The sequence below is a fragment of the Spea bombifrons genome, chromosome 1, assembly GCF_027358695.1.
Source record: "Spea bombifrons isolate aSpeBom1 chromosome 1, aSpeBom1.2.pri, whole genome shotgun sequence".
Taxonomy (NCBI): domain Eukaryota; kingdom Metazoa; phylum Chordata; class Amphibia; order Anura; family Pelobatidae; genus Spea; species Spea bombifrons.
In genome coordinates, this window is record NC_071087.1 from 145,190,018 (window position 1) to 145,205,164 (window position 15,147).

General features: G+C 41.8%; 1 protein-coding gene across 2 annotated transcripts; it reads left to right on the top strand.

Moving 5' to 3' along the window:
- Positions 1 to 401: 401 nt before the first annotated feature.
- JMY (junction mediating and regulatory protein, p53 cofactor) lies at positions 402 to 12,837 on the top strand. Of its 2 annotated transcripts, none has more exons than XM_053447989.1 (10): positions 402 to 1,484; positions 5,095 to 5,268; positions 6,675 to 6,825; positions 7,831 to 8,000; positions 8,614 to 8,779; positions 9,558 to 9,745; positions 9,838 to 9,924; positions 10,242 to 10,325; positions 11,154 to 11,703; positions 12,458 to 12,837. In XM_053447989.1, the coding sequence occupies exons 1-10, from the start codon at positions 819 to 821 to the stop codon at positions 12,763 to 12,765; spliced, it is 2,544 nt and encodes an 847-aa protein (XP_053303964.1). In that variant the 5' UTR covers positions 402 to 818; the 3' UTR covers positions 12,766 to 12,837. The 2 variants fall into 2 exon arrangements, with proteins under 2 accessions (XP_053303964.1, XP_053303965.1); XM_053447990.1 differs by having other exon boundaries at positions 10,245 to 10,325.
- The last annotated feature ends 2,310 nt before the right edge of the window (positions 12,838 to 15,147 follow it).

Sequence of the window (15,147 nt, forward strand, 5' to 3'; positions counted from 1 at the left end):
GTTTCCTTCAATTCTATATTGGGCTGTGAATGCTAGTCATATGACAGACATTGATATGTTGTTGCCATAGAAACTGAAAAGGCTTCAAACGTTTGTAATGTTTTTATGCGGTTTTCATAATTTACAATCAGGGGATTCAATTTCCCATTCAGTGCCGGGTTGGCCATCCCAATACTGGTTGTGGCAACCCTAGACAGCATGGACAGCAGGCAAGGGTTAATGGTGTCCAGACACGGCTGCAGCTTCACAGTCCTCGCAGTTGCTTCACAAACAAGGAAAGTATTGTCCAAAATACGGTGGCCTGTAAGGTGCGCGCACTCCAGTTGCGCGTGCGCGCGTACTCGACACGTGCGCATGTTTACGTTTCTCTCTCAAGCTCCAGGCAGTGACGTCACCGCCGCCTGACAGCGTTGCTGTCTTTGCCTCTATTCTCATAGTGAATAAGGGGGCGCCCGGCGCTAAAACTGCGTCAGGCGAGGAGAGTCCAGACTTGGAAGTGGCGAGGCGGCAAAGCATCGCCGCCATGTCGCCGAAAAGCAGACCTGTGACGGCCAAGGGGGAGGAGGGAAGGTGCCCGGTGACTATCAACAAAGCGCGTCACGTGACATCAGAGCGAGGCCGTTGATGACAATAACAACAATAGGGGCAATCGTGAGAGATCCGGCCAGAGCAGCGGAACGCCGAGCCCACGTCAGGGCCCAGGGATCCCTCCGCCGCGAGCACACACCACAGGCCACGGAGGCCGATGCTGCGTTCGCTTCAAGAGAAGCGGTGAGAGGTCCTTCGAGCACCCGGAGCGCTGACAGGAACCCGGAGTCATGTCTTATACCCTGGAGGACACGCTGGAGTCGGACTGGGTGGCCGTGAGGCCTAATGTGTTCGAGGAGAAGGGGAGGCAGAAGTTCGTGTTTATCGTGGCGTGGAATGAGGTGGAGGGTAAGTTTGCCATCACCTGCCACAACCGGACAGCCCAGCGCCAGCGGACCGGGGACAGAGGAGCATCCCAGAGCCCGGCCAGGCACCCCCGGGGCAGCCCGGACTCCAGCCCAAGTAAGCGGGACAAACCGCAGGCTGCTAGCCCGGCTAAAGCCCCTGGCGAGCCGTCCCGGGAGGAGCAGCAGCAGGAGGAGGACTGTAGCTGGGCCGGCCTCTTCTCTTTCCAGGACCTGCGGGCCGTGCACCAGCAGCTGTGCTCCGTAAACTGCGAACTGGAGCCCTGCCTGCCGGCTTTCCCCGAGGAGCCCTCCGGTATGTGGTCTGTGCTGTTCGGGGCCCCGGAGATGGGTGAGGAGGAGGTGGAGGAGCTGTGCTGCCACCTCCAGCGCTACCTCGGCCATGCCCTGGACACCTGCGGCTGGAAAATCCTCTCACAGGTCCTCTTCGCCGAGAGCGACGACCCCGAGGAGTATTACGAGAGCCTGAGCGAGCTGCGGCACAAGGGCTACGAGGAAGTGCTGCAGAGGGCCCGGAGGAGGCTGCAGGAGGTGAGTAGCCACAGATTGGGGGGCTCGTTTTAATGTAAAAAAAAAACAAAAAACAAAACCCAAAACGTGAAGTTTGGAGACCTCAGATGTCTCTCCATCAGTTCCTTGGGGTCTATTCACTAAATGGAGAGGTGACAGGTTTTTCCAGCCCCTTGACATCACTATACATGCTGCAGATCCAACCAAGAGAGCTTCTGCTTGGCCTGAGTAATGTGACACTTATTCTAAGTCTCATTGTCTTTAACTATACATTGTGCAGGGCCAACCCGGCCCTTCTTCCTGGAGAAACTTCATCATGAACAGTGAAGTGAGGGAGTTCAAGCCTTACTTCTCACTTTAGTGAAAATAACCCGTTGTTGGCCGTTACAGAACTCGTTTTGGGATTATTTATTGTCAAGAAGAGGACAAAATCTAAAACTAGAAGGTCAAAGGCTTAGATGTGATAAACTTTATTCAGAGGGTGGTATCGAACTGGAAGAGCCTCCCAGCAGAGGTTGCAAATAACACAGTGGGAGAATGTAAACAGGAATGGGAAAAGCATATTGTTATCCTGAATACATGATCAAGGGCTGATTAAGGTAGGGCAGGTCATACATTGATGCCATCATGATCCCCTGGCATGGCTGCTAAGTTTAAAAGCTCACACTTGTTACGTGTGAGATGCTATGTTATCCATGTTCCTGGCAGCCGTAGAGGCGCCCTTCTGTATGGCTAAAGTACAGTCTCTCCTGTGTATTGTATGTTATGCCCCTGCCCATGCCTTTTACCCAATGATGATGAAAATGCAGCTCTGTGATTGGACAGAATGTGCACCAATGGGAAATCTCATATTCTGGAGTGATTTCTGAGCCCGTCATGTGAACTGCAGCGAACAAGTTCTCAGCGATATTATTACACTTTAGTGAATGTTTGGGGTTATGCACAAAGAACTATTTTTGTTGTCACCATAGCAACCACTGGAGTGTTCGAGCTTATTGTTCATTGGCTCTTAGCACCTGTTGTAAACGCTTTAAGGATGCTTATATTTCAATTGAAAGTTGTACCCGTGTTCTTACGTATAATAAATATATCAGGAATGAGCTTTCTTTAACGTGTCAGAAAACAGGACTTTTTAATAAGCATATTGGCAGCCAGCTTTAGTGTTGAAGGACTGTGATCCTAAAGAATCTGATTAGAATTTAACAATACTAAAGTCGCATCCCGTGTACTCGGACTGTTTTGCCCGCTGAAGCCTCTGGGCCACCCGTTCTGCTCCTGGAGTTGCTGGTTCACATGGTCCTGTTTTGGGTGTTTATTAGGTCAGGGTCTGATGATCAGCGAATGTGTGAATCAGATGTTTAGATATCTATACTAGTAAACATCCTTGACTTAACATACACTACTGTTCAGATGTTTGGGGTGACTTCGAAATTTCCTTGTTTTTGATGGAAAAGCAAATTTTGTCCATTGAAATAACCAGAAGTGGATCAGAAACACAGCAGACGATGCTAAAATTATAAATTACTATTGTAGCTGGAAACGGCTGATTTTTAATGGAATATCATCATAGGTACACAGGGAACCTTTATCACTCCCATGTTCCAATGGCCCTTAATCACTCCCATCACTCCTTTGTTCCAACGGCCCTTAATCACTCCCATCACTCCTGTGTTCCAACAGCACGTGGTGTTGGCTAATCCAAGTTTAAGGCTAATTGATCTTAGAAAAGCTTTTTTTTTTTTTTTTTGTAATGGCTCAATATGTCATTGTTTTCCTTGAAAACAGCGAAGTGACCCCAAACGTTTGAACGCTGGTGTGTAGTAATTGACACTTCTATGGCTAGGATTGTGTTGCCATGTTTGCTGCAGAAAGCAGTTCTCCGTTATTGTGTAGCCTTTAAATGCCGCCGCTTCCCTGTATTATCGTGATACATTGTATAAAGCCTGTATTTCAGATCGGTAGCGTACCACATATTCTATGCTGGAACCTGATACGAGGTACACGTTGGGATCGCCTATATACCGACCTCCGGCCGTAAACACGTAGCACGTGATCTTCTGTAACCCTCTATTCTTTTATGTACGATGCGCTATGTAATAGTACTGAGCGTATATAATCCTCCCATAACTAACGGGGCTGTTGTCGTCCTCCCGGATGTTGATATAGGTTTTTATTCTTTTTATTTCGGGATGGCCGTGTTTGGGGGTATCCCGGACGCCGTGGCTTTGGCTGTCCCCTTATGGCTTCAGGCTGGTGTTTATACGCAGTGAAGTTTGGAGTTATGTCATAGCAGCGGGTTATTTCTCTGGAGCCGTTAAAGTGTTTGGACGTTGTCCATGATTTCCCTGCCGCTTGACACGGAGCTGTGAGTGATTACTGAACTCCGTGCACTCGCGGGGCCTGTTAATGTCTTCTGTCCCAAGCTTGGCACGGACGCCACTTAATATTCAATACGACCTCTTTGTGCTCTTTGCTGGTGTAAAAAGATCTTTGTGCGGCCGTAGAATATTTAGCTGTTTGTTCCAAACTGTTCTTGCATTCAGTAATGTCCTCGCGGCGTGTGAACGCGCTCTTGGTACAAAGTCTAATAACCGTCTGTACGGCTCGGGATGGAAATAGCAAGAAGTCAGGAGCACGTTCCGCCTATTATCCTCAACACGTATGTGCTATCGTTTCATGTCATGTACCTGAACATTATGTCGTTGGTGTTCTTTGGAGCGTCCTTTAAGACGGTTGCAGTTAGTTGGACAGAGGCAGCATGCGCAAAGTAAGGAGAAAGGTGATAAAAAACAGTAAAACAGACAAGCAAAACGTGTCAGGGGCTCAACCCCAGCGTTTCCGTTTGTTATCAGATCCTTGTGGCTCCCTCGTAGCAGCGGGCAGGTTAGATCCCTATACTGTCACCTGCTGCATTTTATTTATATATATTTTATATATATATACACACACACTATTTTTTAAGAGTTTTTTTTATTTTGTTCAGTGTAAGACAGCGGCTTCTGTGACAGGCATGTAACGGTGAACGAGTTAGTGTAGTGTGGTTGCAAATTTTACATTTTAGTAGTCATTATATAAAATATATATAGATTATTGGGCTATTCCTTAATTAGAAAATATTTTGTGCAAAACATTGTAAAAATCCTCTTGCGGTGTTTATTTGTTCCGTCATATGTAATCACGCACTGATCCGCCTCACCACATCGCATGAAAAAGAACTAAAAATCACACAAAAACAGGAAAATACTCCAAATCCAGACAGTCCCTGAACGCCGCCCTGTGATCTCAGCGCTATCTGCAAACACTTCAGTTACACAAAACCAAATGTACGATATAAACCAAGCACTTCCCGGCAGATCAGAAGCATATATATATATATACATATGCAGTCCTCAGTTCTAGGTCCTCAGTTCTAGGATTCTGGCTTTCTGATATTCACCAAAATACAGTAAGAGCATGTCATGTTTGTATACAGGATGAGAGGATGTTTTTTATTTATTACTCTTATTATTAAAAATAATCTTTAGAAAGCGCCAACAATTTACGCAGCGCTTCCTACAAAACATAAATTCAAGTGGTATTACATCGTATAATGGGATGGATGACCATTTGTGTGTTTGGTTTTTTTCTGCAGCTGGTTGAAAAGCACAAGAACACGGAGAGCATGATGGAGCTGCTTGCGCTCTATCAGATGGAAGACGAAGCCTACGGAGGTCTCGTGGAGGCAACGACAGAAATGTACCAGTACCTACTGCAGCCGTTCCGAGACATGAGGGAGCTGGCAACACTGAGGCGGCAGCGGATCAAGGTACGGCTCGCCCCATACAGACAAACAATGGAAACGTTTAGTTGGTATTTAAATCTGCAGAAACATCTTGGCACTGTTTATAAATACAGGTATGGTAACAATTGGTTTTGATTGGAAATCATCCCGTCGTATTAGCCGTGTGATTAGTGCACTGACCGTGCGCGGGGTGATAACTTTATTTCCCGGAGCGCGAGGGAGCAGGCAGCAGAAACGCTGTCCTGAGCCAACAAAGGTAGAGCTACCAAAAGTGTATGTTAGTACGTGTATGTGTTAGAACCGGTACGTGTGGCTCCTAGCTACAAATTTGTCAACCCCTCTATCTCTATACATCCCCCCCCCATTAACAGAATGACGAGGATGGCCTTGGGAAGGTACCGCGGGAAAGCCGTTTATAGAGATGTTCGCTGATGACCCTCTAGTTTTAGATTATGGCCTCCTGTATTCTAACGTTTCTAACGTAAAGCATATTGAAAAGAAAAGGTTTCATTAACTGTAGTAACCTTTTAAACGGCAATCTGTGTACAATGAACCTGTCGGCAACCTAGAAAGCTAGAGATGCCCATACTGACGGGACCAAATGCAATGTCTCATCTCAAGGGTTAAAACATATATATATATATATATATCTCATATAGCACCCGTCTTCACTGCTATGTCGGCACCATATACCATTTCCTAGAAGTGTCCCGCTTTGTCTAATACTGTATGAAAAAATAATACATCTGTCATTATCAAGGTTGGGTAGTCTGAGACTAAGACAAAGCATATTCATATGCAAAACCGCTAAGGTTATAGGCAGCCTACATTTGCAAATTAAGTTTTTCTTCGTAAACACAGCTGCTAACGTCCATGGTTAACCCTTGCACTGCTGTTGATTTTGTGGTTTTGCTGCCCTTTGGCATCTTATCTTGCCTGATATATCAGAGAGCCATGTCATCTGTTTTGCATGCTCCAGACAAATAGCGTAGAATACTCTTTTCTGTCGCATTATCATTATGGATGACTTGCGCACGAGTAACCGTTTGTACCAAATAATGCATCTTTAAATATATGTTTTATCTGTGAAATGTTTAAGGAAACATGTATGGATTTTGGCATGTTTTGAATGTCCTGGCAAAATGTATTTGTGTGTGTGTGTGTGTGTGTGTACACATACACATGTGTTAACGCCGAACCCCACTACCCGTGAAAGCCAAGCTTAGACCTGACCTGCAGATCTTCCGTTATCTGTGGTTACGTGGCTAGTGGATTGCTTACTGTCTGGTGATAAGCTGTTAAAAAAAAGAGACAAATATCTTTATCAGTAATTTTAAATTGTGCTGGTGAGGAAAATGTCTCCTTTTGAGCATATATGCCATTAATATATTATTGTCTTTTGTTGTTGGTTTTTTTTTTTTTTTTGCCAGATTTCCATAGAAAATGACTATCTGGGTCCCAGACGCATCGAGAGTCTTAAAAAAGAAGATGCAGATTGGCAGAAGAAAGCTCACGCGGCCGTTCTTTCTATTCAAGACCTGACCGTCAAATACTTTGAAATCACTGCTAAGGCACAAAAAGGTAAAAATAAAGTTTTTTTTTTTTTTTTTAAACAACCCCCATTGCATGCTTTAAAAACTTTTCAGTTTTCAAATGTGCAATATTCAGAAATTGGTTTGCTGGGCCCATAAATCATTTGGGAAGGTTTATCGTCCCTCCATTTCCAGAAATATCTATTAAAGCATTTGTTTAACAGCCGTAGACTACCCAAGATTTCTAAATGGGGTAGTTTTGACACTTTTTATGCAGCCATTTCATCACTGATGTCTGCCAAAGTTTTTGGGAACTAATTTTTTGGTGCGTTTATTAGACATACATTGTAATGTTGCTTTGAATTTCTTGCACAGTATGTGTTCTACTGCAGGAAAAAAAACACCAATTTATGTTCACCAATATCCCCTGAGCTAATGCATAGGTTGTGCATGTTTTGGGGAAACTTTAAACTATTAAGTACGTTCTTCCTTGGTGGGCCTGTATGGGGTGTTATACTGTCCCTTTAAATAAGCAGTGTAGAATGGCATAATATAAATGCCTAACTCTGTGTCTGGTTTAGAACAAACCTACATGGGTTTAAATATTTGTCAAAACAATGGAACATAATGTGCCGAAGTGCTTTGCCTTTTATTGTTAAAGTAAATGTTAAAGTAAACGGAGACCGCGGCTGTCGTGCACGGAGAGCAAAAATATTCAAAAATAGCAAAATCTAAAATGTTGTAAAGTAACATTTGCTGTTTTTCTCTTTGTCGAGCCAGAATAAGTGATATTCAGAAATCTTTCCCTAAAACCCCTGTGTTTTTACTAAGATAAAGCAGTATAGCCTGATATTAGGATTTGAGGCGAATATATGGGGATGAGGGTTAACTGAAAAACAGTGTAAAAATAATAATCATTTAATCCATTTATTTAGATTTAATTATTTAAAGAAAAACTGCAGGATAATCTGCATTCTCATTTTATTGTGAAAGCAAAATGGTTACTGTAATTGTTTAGCATAACCGTAGTTAAATCCTTTTGTTTTTGTTGTAGCGGTGTTGGATCGGATGCGAGCGGACCAGAAGAAGTTTGGGAGGACGGCTTGGGCTGCTGCCGTGGAGCGGATGGAGAAGCTTCAGTACGGCGTCTCGAAAGAAACCTTACAGCTGATGCGTGCAAAAGAAATCTGTCTGGAGCAGAAGAAACATACACTGAAAGAGGAGGTAACCATTAGAGCACCAAGCGTGTACCCCAATGGCCCCCCGAACAGAGTGCATCAAACTTGGATGTTTAAAAACAAAATAAAAGTTGCTTAAACTATATACAGCATTATAAATGTAATTTCTAGTGCTGTTAAAAGGTCAAACCCTTTACAGAAAGGGACAAACTTTTTTGGTTATATCTTTTAAGAGGTAAGCATGACTGCTGTAGCATGAGTTCATTATACTTAGATCATGCGATTGTGATGTTGAGACTGGAATTATACGCGGTAAGCAAACGTGGTTTCATACAGTTATACTTTAAGGCCTCTCCGGATGAAGTTGGGTAGTATTCTCTGTAATCTGCGTGTGCGGTGTTAGTGGGTTATATGACTCTTTTATGATGCTAAGATGTAAGCAGTTAAATTGTATTTGGGCAGCGGATTGCTGGCATTGCTTTGCAGACCTGCATATTGTCACAGCTGCGTAGCTCTGTCACGGTTCCTTGTTTATCTGAATTGTGAAGCGGGTGTATTTTGTTCCTTCTGGTGGGATAAACAGATTATAAGTCCGGTCGTTGCCGTGTTTGGTAGTGCGGTCAGAAGTCTTCTCAGCTAATCATGTGTTTGTCATTCAGATGCAGGGTTTACAAGGTGGCCCGGAGGCTATACCTGTGCTGGACCAGTTAGAAGCCGACTATTACGCTCATCAGCTCCAGCTCTATGAAGTGCAATTCGAGATTCTAAAGTGTGAAGAGCTGCTGCTCACGGCTCAGCTTGAAAGCATCAAAAGACAAATATCAGGTGGAGTCTATGTTATGTATAGCCCCATTTATCCACAAGGTGTGCTCGGCTCCTTCTAACGTCTTTATTTTACCAGCTGTGGGATATATTCACTAAACTGAGGCTTTGCTGGAGAGGTGAACATTTTAGCTCTGTAATAGCATTATGCATTATGAAAGAAGAGCTCTACTGGCCCTGTATAATGCATAGATAAATCAGTCCGTATTCATAAATCCCATTATCCATGCTTTATGTTGGTTCAAGTGTTCTTGCAGGAGAGGATTTCCGCAGTTTGCTCTTGATATATTGCTTTAGCGAGCCCAGTGTCTTTGCTTGGCACTTCCATAAACCACAGCAGTGGACAACCATTTCAATTCTTAATTGCTAGTAATTACGGTCAAACAGCTTTTTTTCTGTGTTTTTTTTTTTTTTTTATTCCTATTATGAAAGGTAATTTTTAGTGGTGAATAAATCCTGGCCTTTTAATCAAGCTTTAGCTTGTCTTTCATGATTCTCATAAGCTTAACAAAAGAAGAACCTAAGGCATTCTGTATTCGTGGCCCGTTCTGTTATATGTAACTTGACTCAACACAATGCAGACTCGCTGCAGTTTGAAGTCCAATATTATATTATTCTTATTATTATTTCTTGTTTTATATAGCGCCATCAAAATTCCGTAGCGCTGATATATTTAACCCAAACTAAAGGTCGCAGCCAACAGGAGGAATAAGTGATTTTACGTTTCGACAGTTTCAGTCCCCGTCGGGTTTGAAGATGTTTTTGTTTGTTGTTTTCCCAGAGAGGACAGATGAAGTGGTGTATTACGACACGTACGAAAGTATGGAGGCAATGCTATCGACTGAAAACATGGCAGCCTCTCTTCATTTACAGAGAGAGGAACTGCAGAAACGTCAACTGAAAGTGCGCCAGCTGGAAGCAAAGCGCGGCCGCATTTCAGCAAAGAAAGCCTACCTCAGAAATAAGAAGGTATAGTGTGGCCCCTAGTGATTTTCTGTACTTATTGGGAATGCATGTAACTCGTTTTTTGAATCGTCTTTGTATATATTCTGCCCTTGCAGGAAATTTGCATTGCAAAACACAATGAAAAGATTCAGCAGCGTCTTCATAGTGATGAGAAATACCAAGAACATCACGCTGCGCAGCTAGTGAGTACGCCTCAGACGTTAGGAATATGTCTGTGTTTTCTTATTCAATAGAAATGAAAACCCCATGAAGGGATCTACTATACAAAAAGTTTCATTACGTATGTCAGACAACTGTAATGTGGTATCAGAGTTTTAAAGACCGTGGAAGGGATAAATTATCCTTCAATATTCTGAATTATTCTTTTTTTTTTTTTTTTCTTTCTTAGCTTAAAACAGTTATACGGGTTGCCTGCCAAATGTGATATTTGTGGATGGTTGTAGTATGTTTGTATTTTAGCATTGAATTGATTTATTGATAAATGGATTTTCATTTCAAGCAGCAAGATGAAGAGGAACAAAAAAGCATATGGGTTAGTGAAGAACGGCAAAAAACGCTGGACAGACTGCGCACGTTTAAACAGGTAAATGAAGCAATGTCTGGAAAATCTCATGTATAGGAAATGATGTGGAATGGGTTATTGAATTAATAAAAAAAAGGAATGTATTTAAAAATAAACTCTTGAAAATGCATTTTTACAGCATACAGTGAAATAGTTCAGTAGGTTGCTTTAAAATAGTCTGGGGACACCATTTGTAAAATCATATTGTGGAAAAAATAAAACTCCCCCCCCCCCCTTTTTGTGTGTGAGGCTGGTGTTATGTAAACAGCAATAATTCTGTTAAGCCAGTGATCATACAGGGGATCAGTGATCATACAGGAGATCAGTGATCATACAGGAGATCAATGATGATCTAGTAATTAAGATGTTTTTTTAATATCCCAGGGTAAATTTGGGCTATAAAATGCAAGTGTAATGTAAAAGGCAATTTCTCATTAAAATAAATACCAAAACTGCGAACGCGATGTGTCCATAATACTACTATATATTATTAACAGCATAAACACAGCCCAGCTTTATTTTATAAATAACAGACACTATGCCTACACATTGTATTACTAAGTCATTCTTGTAATTAATGGACGGATTATTATGGACTGAAGTATAGAACCTGCCCAGGTCACTTAAATAATAGGATCTGGAAAGTAGTTTGTTTAAAGACGGCACTATCAGGCCTACAGGTACTACTAGGTCTTAATAACGGATGTCTGTGAACTGTAGTCTCAAAATGAAATGCTATCCCACCGACCACATAAATCATTACTCTGTTTATTATATCTGCTTTTTTAAACATTTAAATATCTTTATTGAAGCCAGTCAAGATTTTTCTGATCGTTATTTCTTGTCTAGCGTTATCCTGGGCAAGTGATTCTTAAATCAACGAGGCTCCGTTTGGCTCATAGCCGAAGAAAAGCCACTGCACACGTAACCCCCAGCGTTGATGAGCCGCAATCCCTCTCCGTCGGTATTCAGACACAGGGGATATCTGATGTGGGAGGACAAGAAGTGCTCCAGCCTCTGAAGGACAAGAATCTTGAGAGCCTAGGAAAACTTGAAGATAATTCATTACCTCCTGATCTCATTACCTCTGGACTGCCACAGATGACTTCTCTCCCTATCCTCACCCAGGAAAAACTTGAACTTGAAATAAACACTGTGCAACTTCATTCACTTCCCACGGCTGCTCCAGCACTGCCACCACCTCCTCCACCGCTACCACCTCCAAAGGAGGAAATGGAACCATTAGAGATTAGAGTCATTCACGTAAAAAAAGAGGCCGATGAATCTACAGACATAAAATCCGCAAGTGTCCCGTTATCATTTGACAGCAGCCAGCTTCTCAGTGCCAGAAAAAAACTGAAAAAAACAGGAGCTTTGGAGGGCATACAGAGACGGAAAGGTACAGTAACTGCCTGTTTTATCATTTGTTTTCATAGTTTACAGGTAAACATACTACATTGCATTGACTACTTAAAAACGTGTTTCGTAATCGTTCCCTTTAAATAAATTGAGGATTTTTGACATATCCATGTCTTCCTGTCTGTAATAATTGCTTATTGTTTACGCAACATACACCTTTTACTTGTTGGCTGCAAGAAAAACATCAGATGAAGCTCTGTTTATGGCAAAGCTTTATCGTTGGGTAATCTGTCTGGATTAAAATTACAGTTTATTTTTAGTGGAACCTTTTTGCCGAAAACAAAGCAAAAATTGAGCGCATAGCTAGGGACACATTCAAAAAAACACCTTTCTAAGGCTTAAATAATGGTGATTCCGTCACACTATATGAACATATATTGTTTAGCCCGCCACTACTTCGAAGCATCCCAAGAGTGCTGTCTAGTTTTCCATGGCTATATCGCTTACCAAGGAGCCGAATCAGTGGGACCCTCAAGCAATTTAAAGCCTTCTCTGGACGCCAATAATGAGGCACTTACAGCGACAATGATCCAAAAGATTTCATTTGTCAATTCCTTAAAGAAATAAAAAAAGAATTGACGTTATGCAGATGTAAAAACACACTTGTGTAGGTAGTCCACATGCATAGAAACATAGGCTTTGAGAGCATTTGGCTAAAGGTTAGTAGACCTCTTAAAATGTAATACACTACCTCTGGTTTAATATGTTTTTGCTCTGTTTGCTTGCCTTTCCAGTAAGTTCACCAATGGATGAAGTACTCGCTTCCCTGAAACGTGGCAGTTTTCACTTGAAAAAGGTGGAGCAGAGAACTTTAGCCCCATTTCCAGATGAAGATGACGGCAATAATATTTTGGCACAAATAAGAAAGGGGGTTAAGCTGAAAAAGGTGCAGAAGGAGGCGTTACGAGAATCTTTCACGCTTTTGTCGGATGCCGATCCGTTGACCCGCAGCATTCATGAAGCCCTCCGTCGAATTAAGGAAGCGTCACCAGAGTCTGAAGATGAAGACGAGAGTCTGCCTTTCACAGACTGGGAGAATTAGCTGGTAATGTTTCCCTAAAACTGGTAGAGCTTAATATAATGAGGCAACATGTATAATACTGAATGCAAGACGAGGCCAAGGAAGGTTTAAGGTCGTCTGGCAGTAGGAAAAAGACTAGATCGGCCAAATGGCTTTTATTTGCTCTCCAATGTTAGGCTTCTGAGCCGTAGAGTTTTGTGTGTTTAACACCCGCTGTATATCATGTGCGTCGATTCAACCACTGGGAGGGAATCACAGAGGAACCGAGGGGTTTCTTCTGTATAACTGACAATGAAGTTCTCCAGCTCCATCACAGAATATCTTTTTTTTAAACTTTAAGCAGAAATGAATTCACCAATTGAGGAAAGCAACAGATTCCAGTAACGGCTGCCTACGTAGGATGGATTTTCCAAAGTTTTAGTTTTTTCCCTCCCTACTTCCAGAGCACTTTTTATATACACGTAATTTAATATGCTTGGCCAGTTGTGTCTTTTCAGACAAACGCTATAGCGAGTTCTAAGTTTATTTTGAATTTGGACTTTACGAAGGACCGTTATCACTACAGGATGCACTGAATCCAAACAGCTTGAAGAAAAACCTCAGTGACTCTGATCGTCGATGGTTCTATTACACAGCAGTATCTAACACTGTATTGACACACGTGGATCGAAATCCGTTTACTACAAATTGAGGATTCAAGGGAAATGCAGTGAGATTGCAGTAAAACACTTCTTATTTACTGATGTGGCCATTGATTGGCACCAAAAAAAAGTGTAGTCCTAACTACTGAATGAAATATTGCTAAATCAGCTGGGAGGACTGCTCTGCTATCTGTATGGCTTTTCCATTGTTTCCCATACTTTTTGATTAGGTGTAATTGCTTGCATTTGCTGACAGCCCTTGATAACTTGCTGCTTAATTAGAATATAACTTGCCATTTTTATAATTTTTTTTAATAATTTTTTTTTATTTCTATTTTAAAAAAATATTTTAATTATTATAGGCAAATATTCATGACTTTCCTTGCAGATTTTCTAAAGGAAGAAAAAGCAAAATTAATATTCATTCATACTTTTTGAAGGTTCGTATTTTAATTTCTTTCTTTTTCATTATGTGATATGTGTGGTTTTTCAGTCTGGATTAGGTGGCTGATGGAACGATGTGGACGTTTCTTTCCCCTTTTGCTGATATTAATAAGATTAATGAGCTACTTGGTCCCTTTGGTGTGCGCGTGAATTCTCAACTAACAGGAGCTGGTTTTCAGCAGAAGATCCCTACTGTAACTGTCCAAAGCAGCCGGAAGGGTCCGGTCACCTCTCCCAGCAGTTATTACCTTTCCAAATATCAGTATCATGTTTCTTCTGATGCTTATCATATGACTTATTTGGCATACTTGACTTTAATTCATACCATGTTGCCATCTACCATGTTTCTGTTCTTTTTGGGTTCTCGTGAATGAGTTTGGAGAGAGTTGCTCAGCTCTGCATCTACATCTGGCCCTACAACGTGGCCAGGAGCGTTACAGCCATCCGATAATACTGAACCAAGTGATTACTTCTCCCGCTTCCTCCTACAAGGAATGGAATATACAGCGTAACGACGTGTATTCTTTATCAGTTTTGTTTGGTAACTTTGGCACTACCAGAGATCTATTTCAGTGGATTAAATGCAAAACGTTATTGCATCCATCAGCAATGGCAGCTGTCATGGTTCACCAACACCCATGTGCCGAGACCGGGCACGTGTGCCTTTTGCAAAATGATTAATTAAATACCTTTTCTTTAATAGTCAAGCTTTTACGGTTCAAGAACTGCCCAAATCAAAATGGTTTGTCCTTTTTTAAAATAGCCCAAACCAGTGCAGTTAGAGTTAACTCTTGCATATCAGCCGTAGCTTTATGATTAGCATTTGTCTCTTAGAGCGAAAAAAGTCATTAAGTGTGTGTTTTTTTTTGGGGGGGGGGCCTTTAAGCTATTACATTTTTGCTAACCATTAATCGCATATCATTTTATGATGTCTTGAATTGTCATGTTTCTGATTATTACTTATCCTATGCAATTTCTTCTTTATGTAAACGCATAACACAAGCTACAACCTATATAACCCGGCACCGTTGGAAGCTGCTACACTCACGCTGCAACGCACTGACTTTAAACCCCTTAAGAATTAACCCAGTAGTTGCTAGACGTTTTATTTTATTGTGAAAGTTTGTTCTAAAATGATTTTATTGATGAGTTCCGAGGCAAACGGTAAAATGGACCTCTTCCCCTCTCCTAACGGCAAATAATGTCACTCATGCACCTAGCAGTTTGTGCGGACTTGAAATGTTTTCGGACTAGACGTATCTAATGGGAACATATTTATATTGAATGAATTATATGCGTTTGTGTGCTGGAAATAACT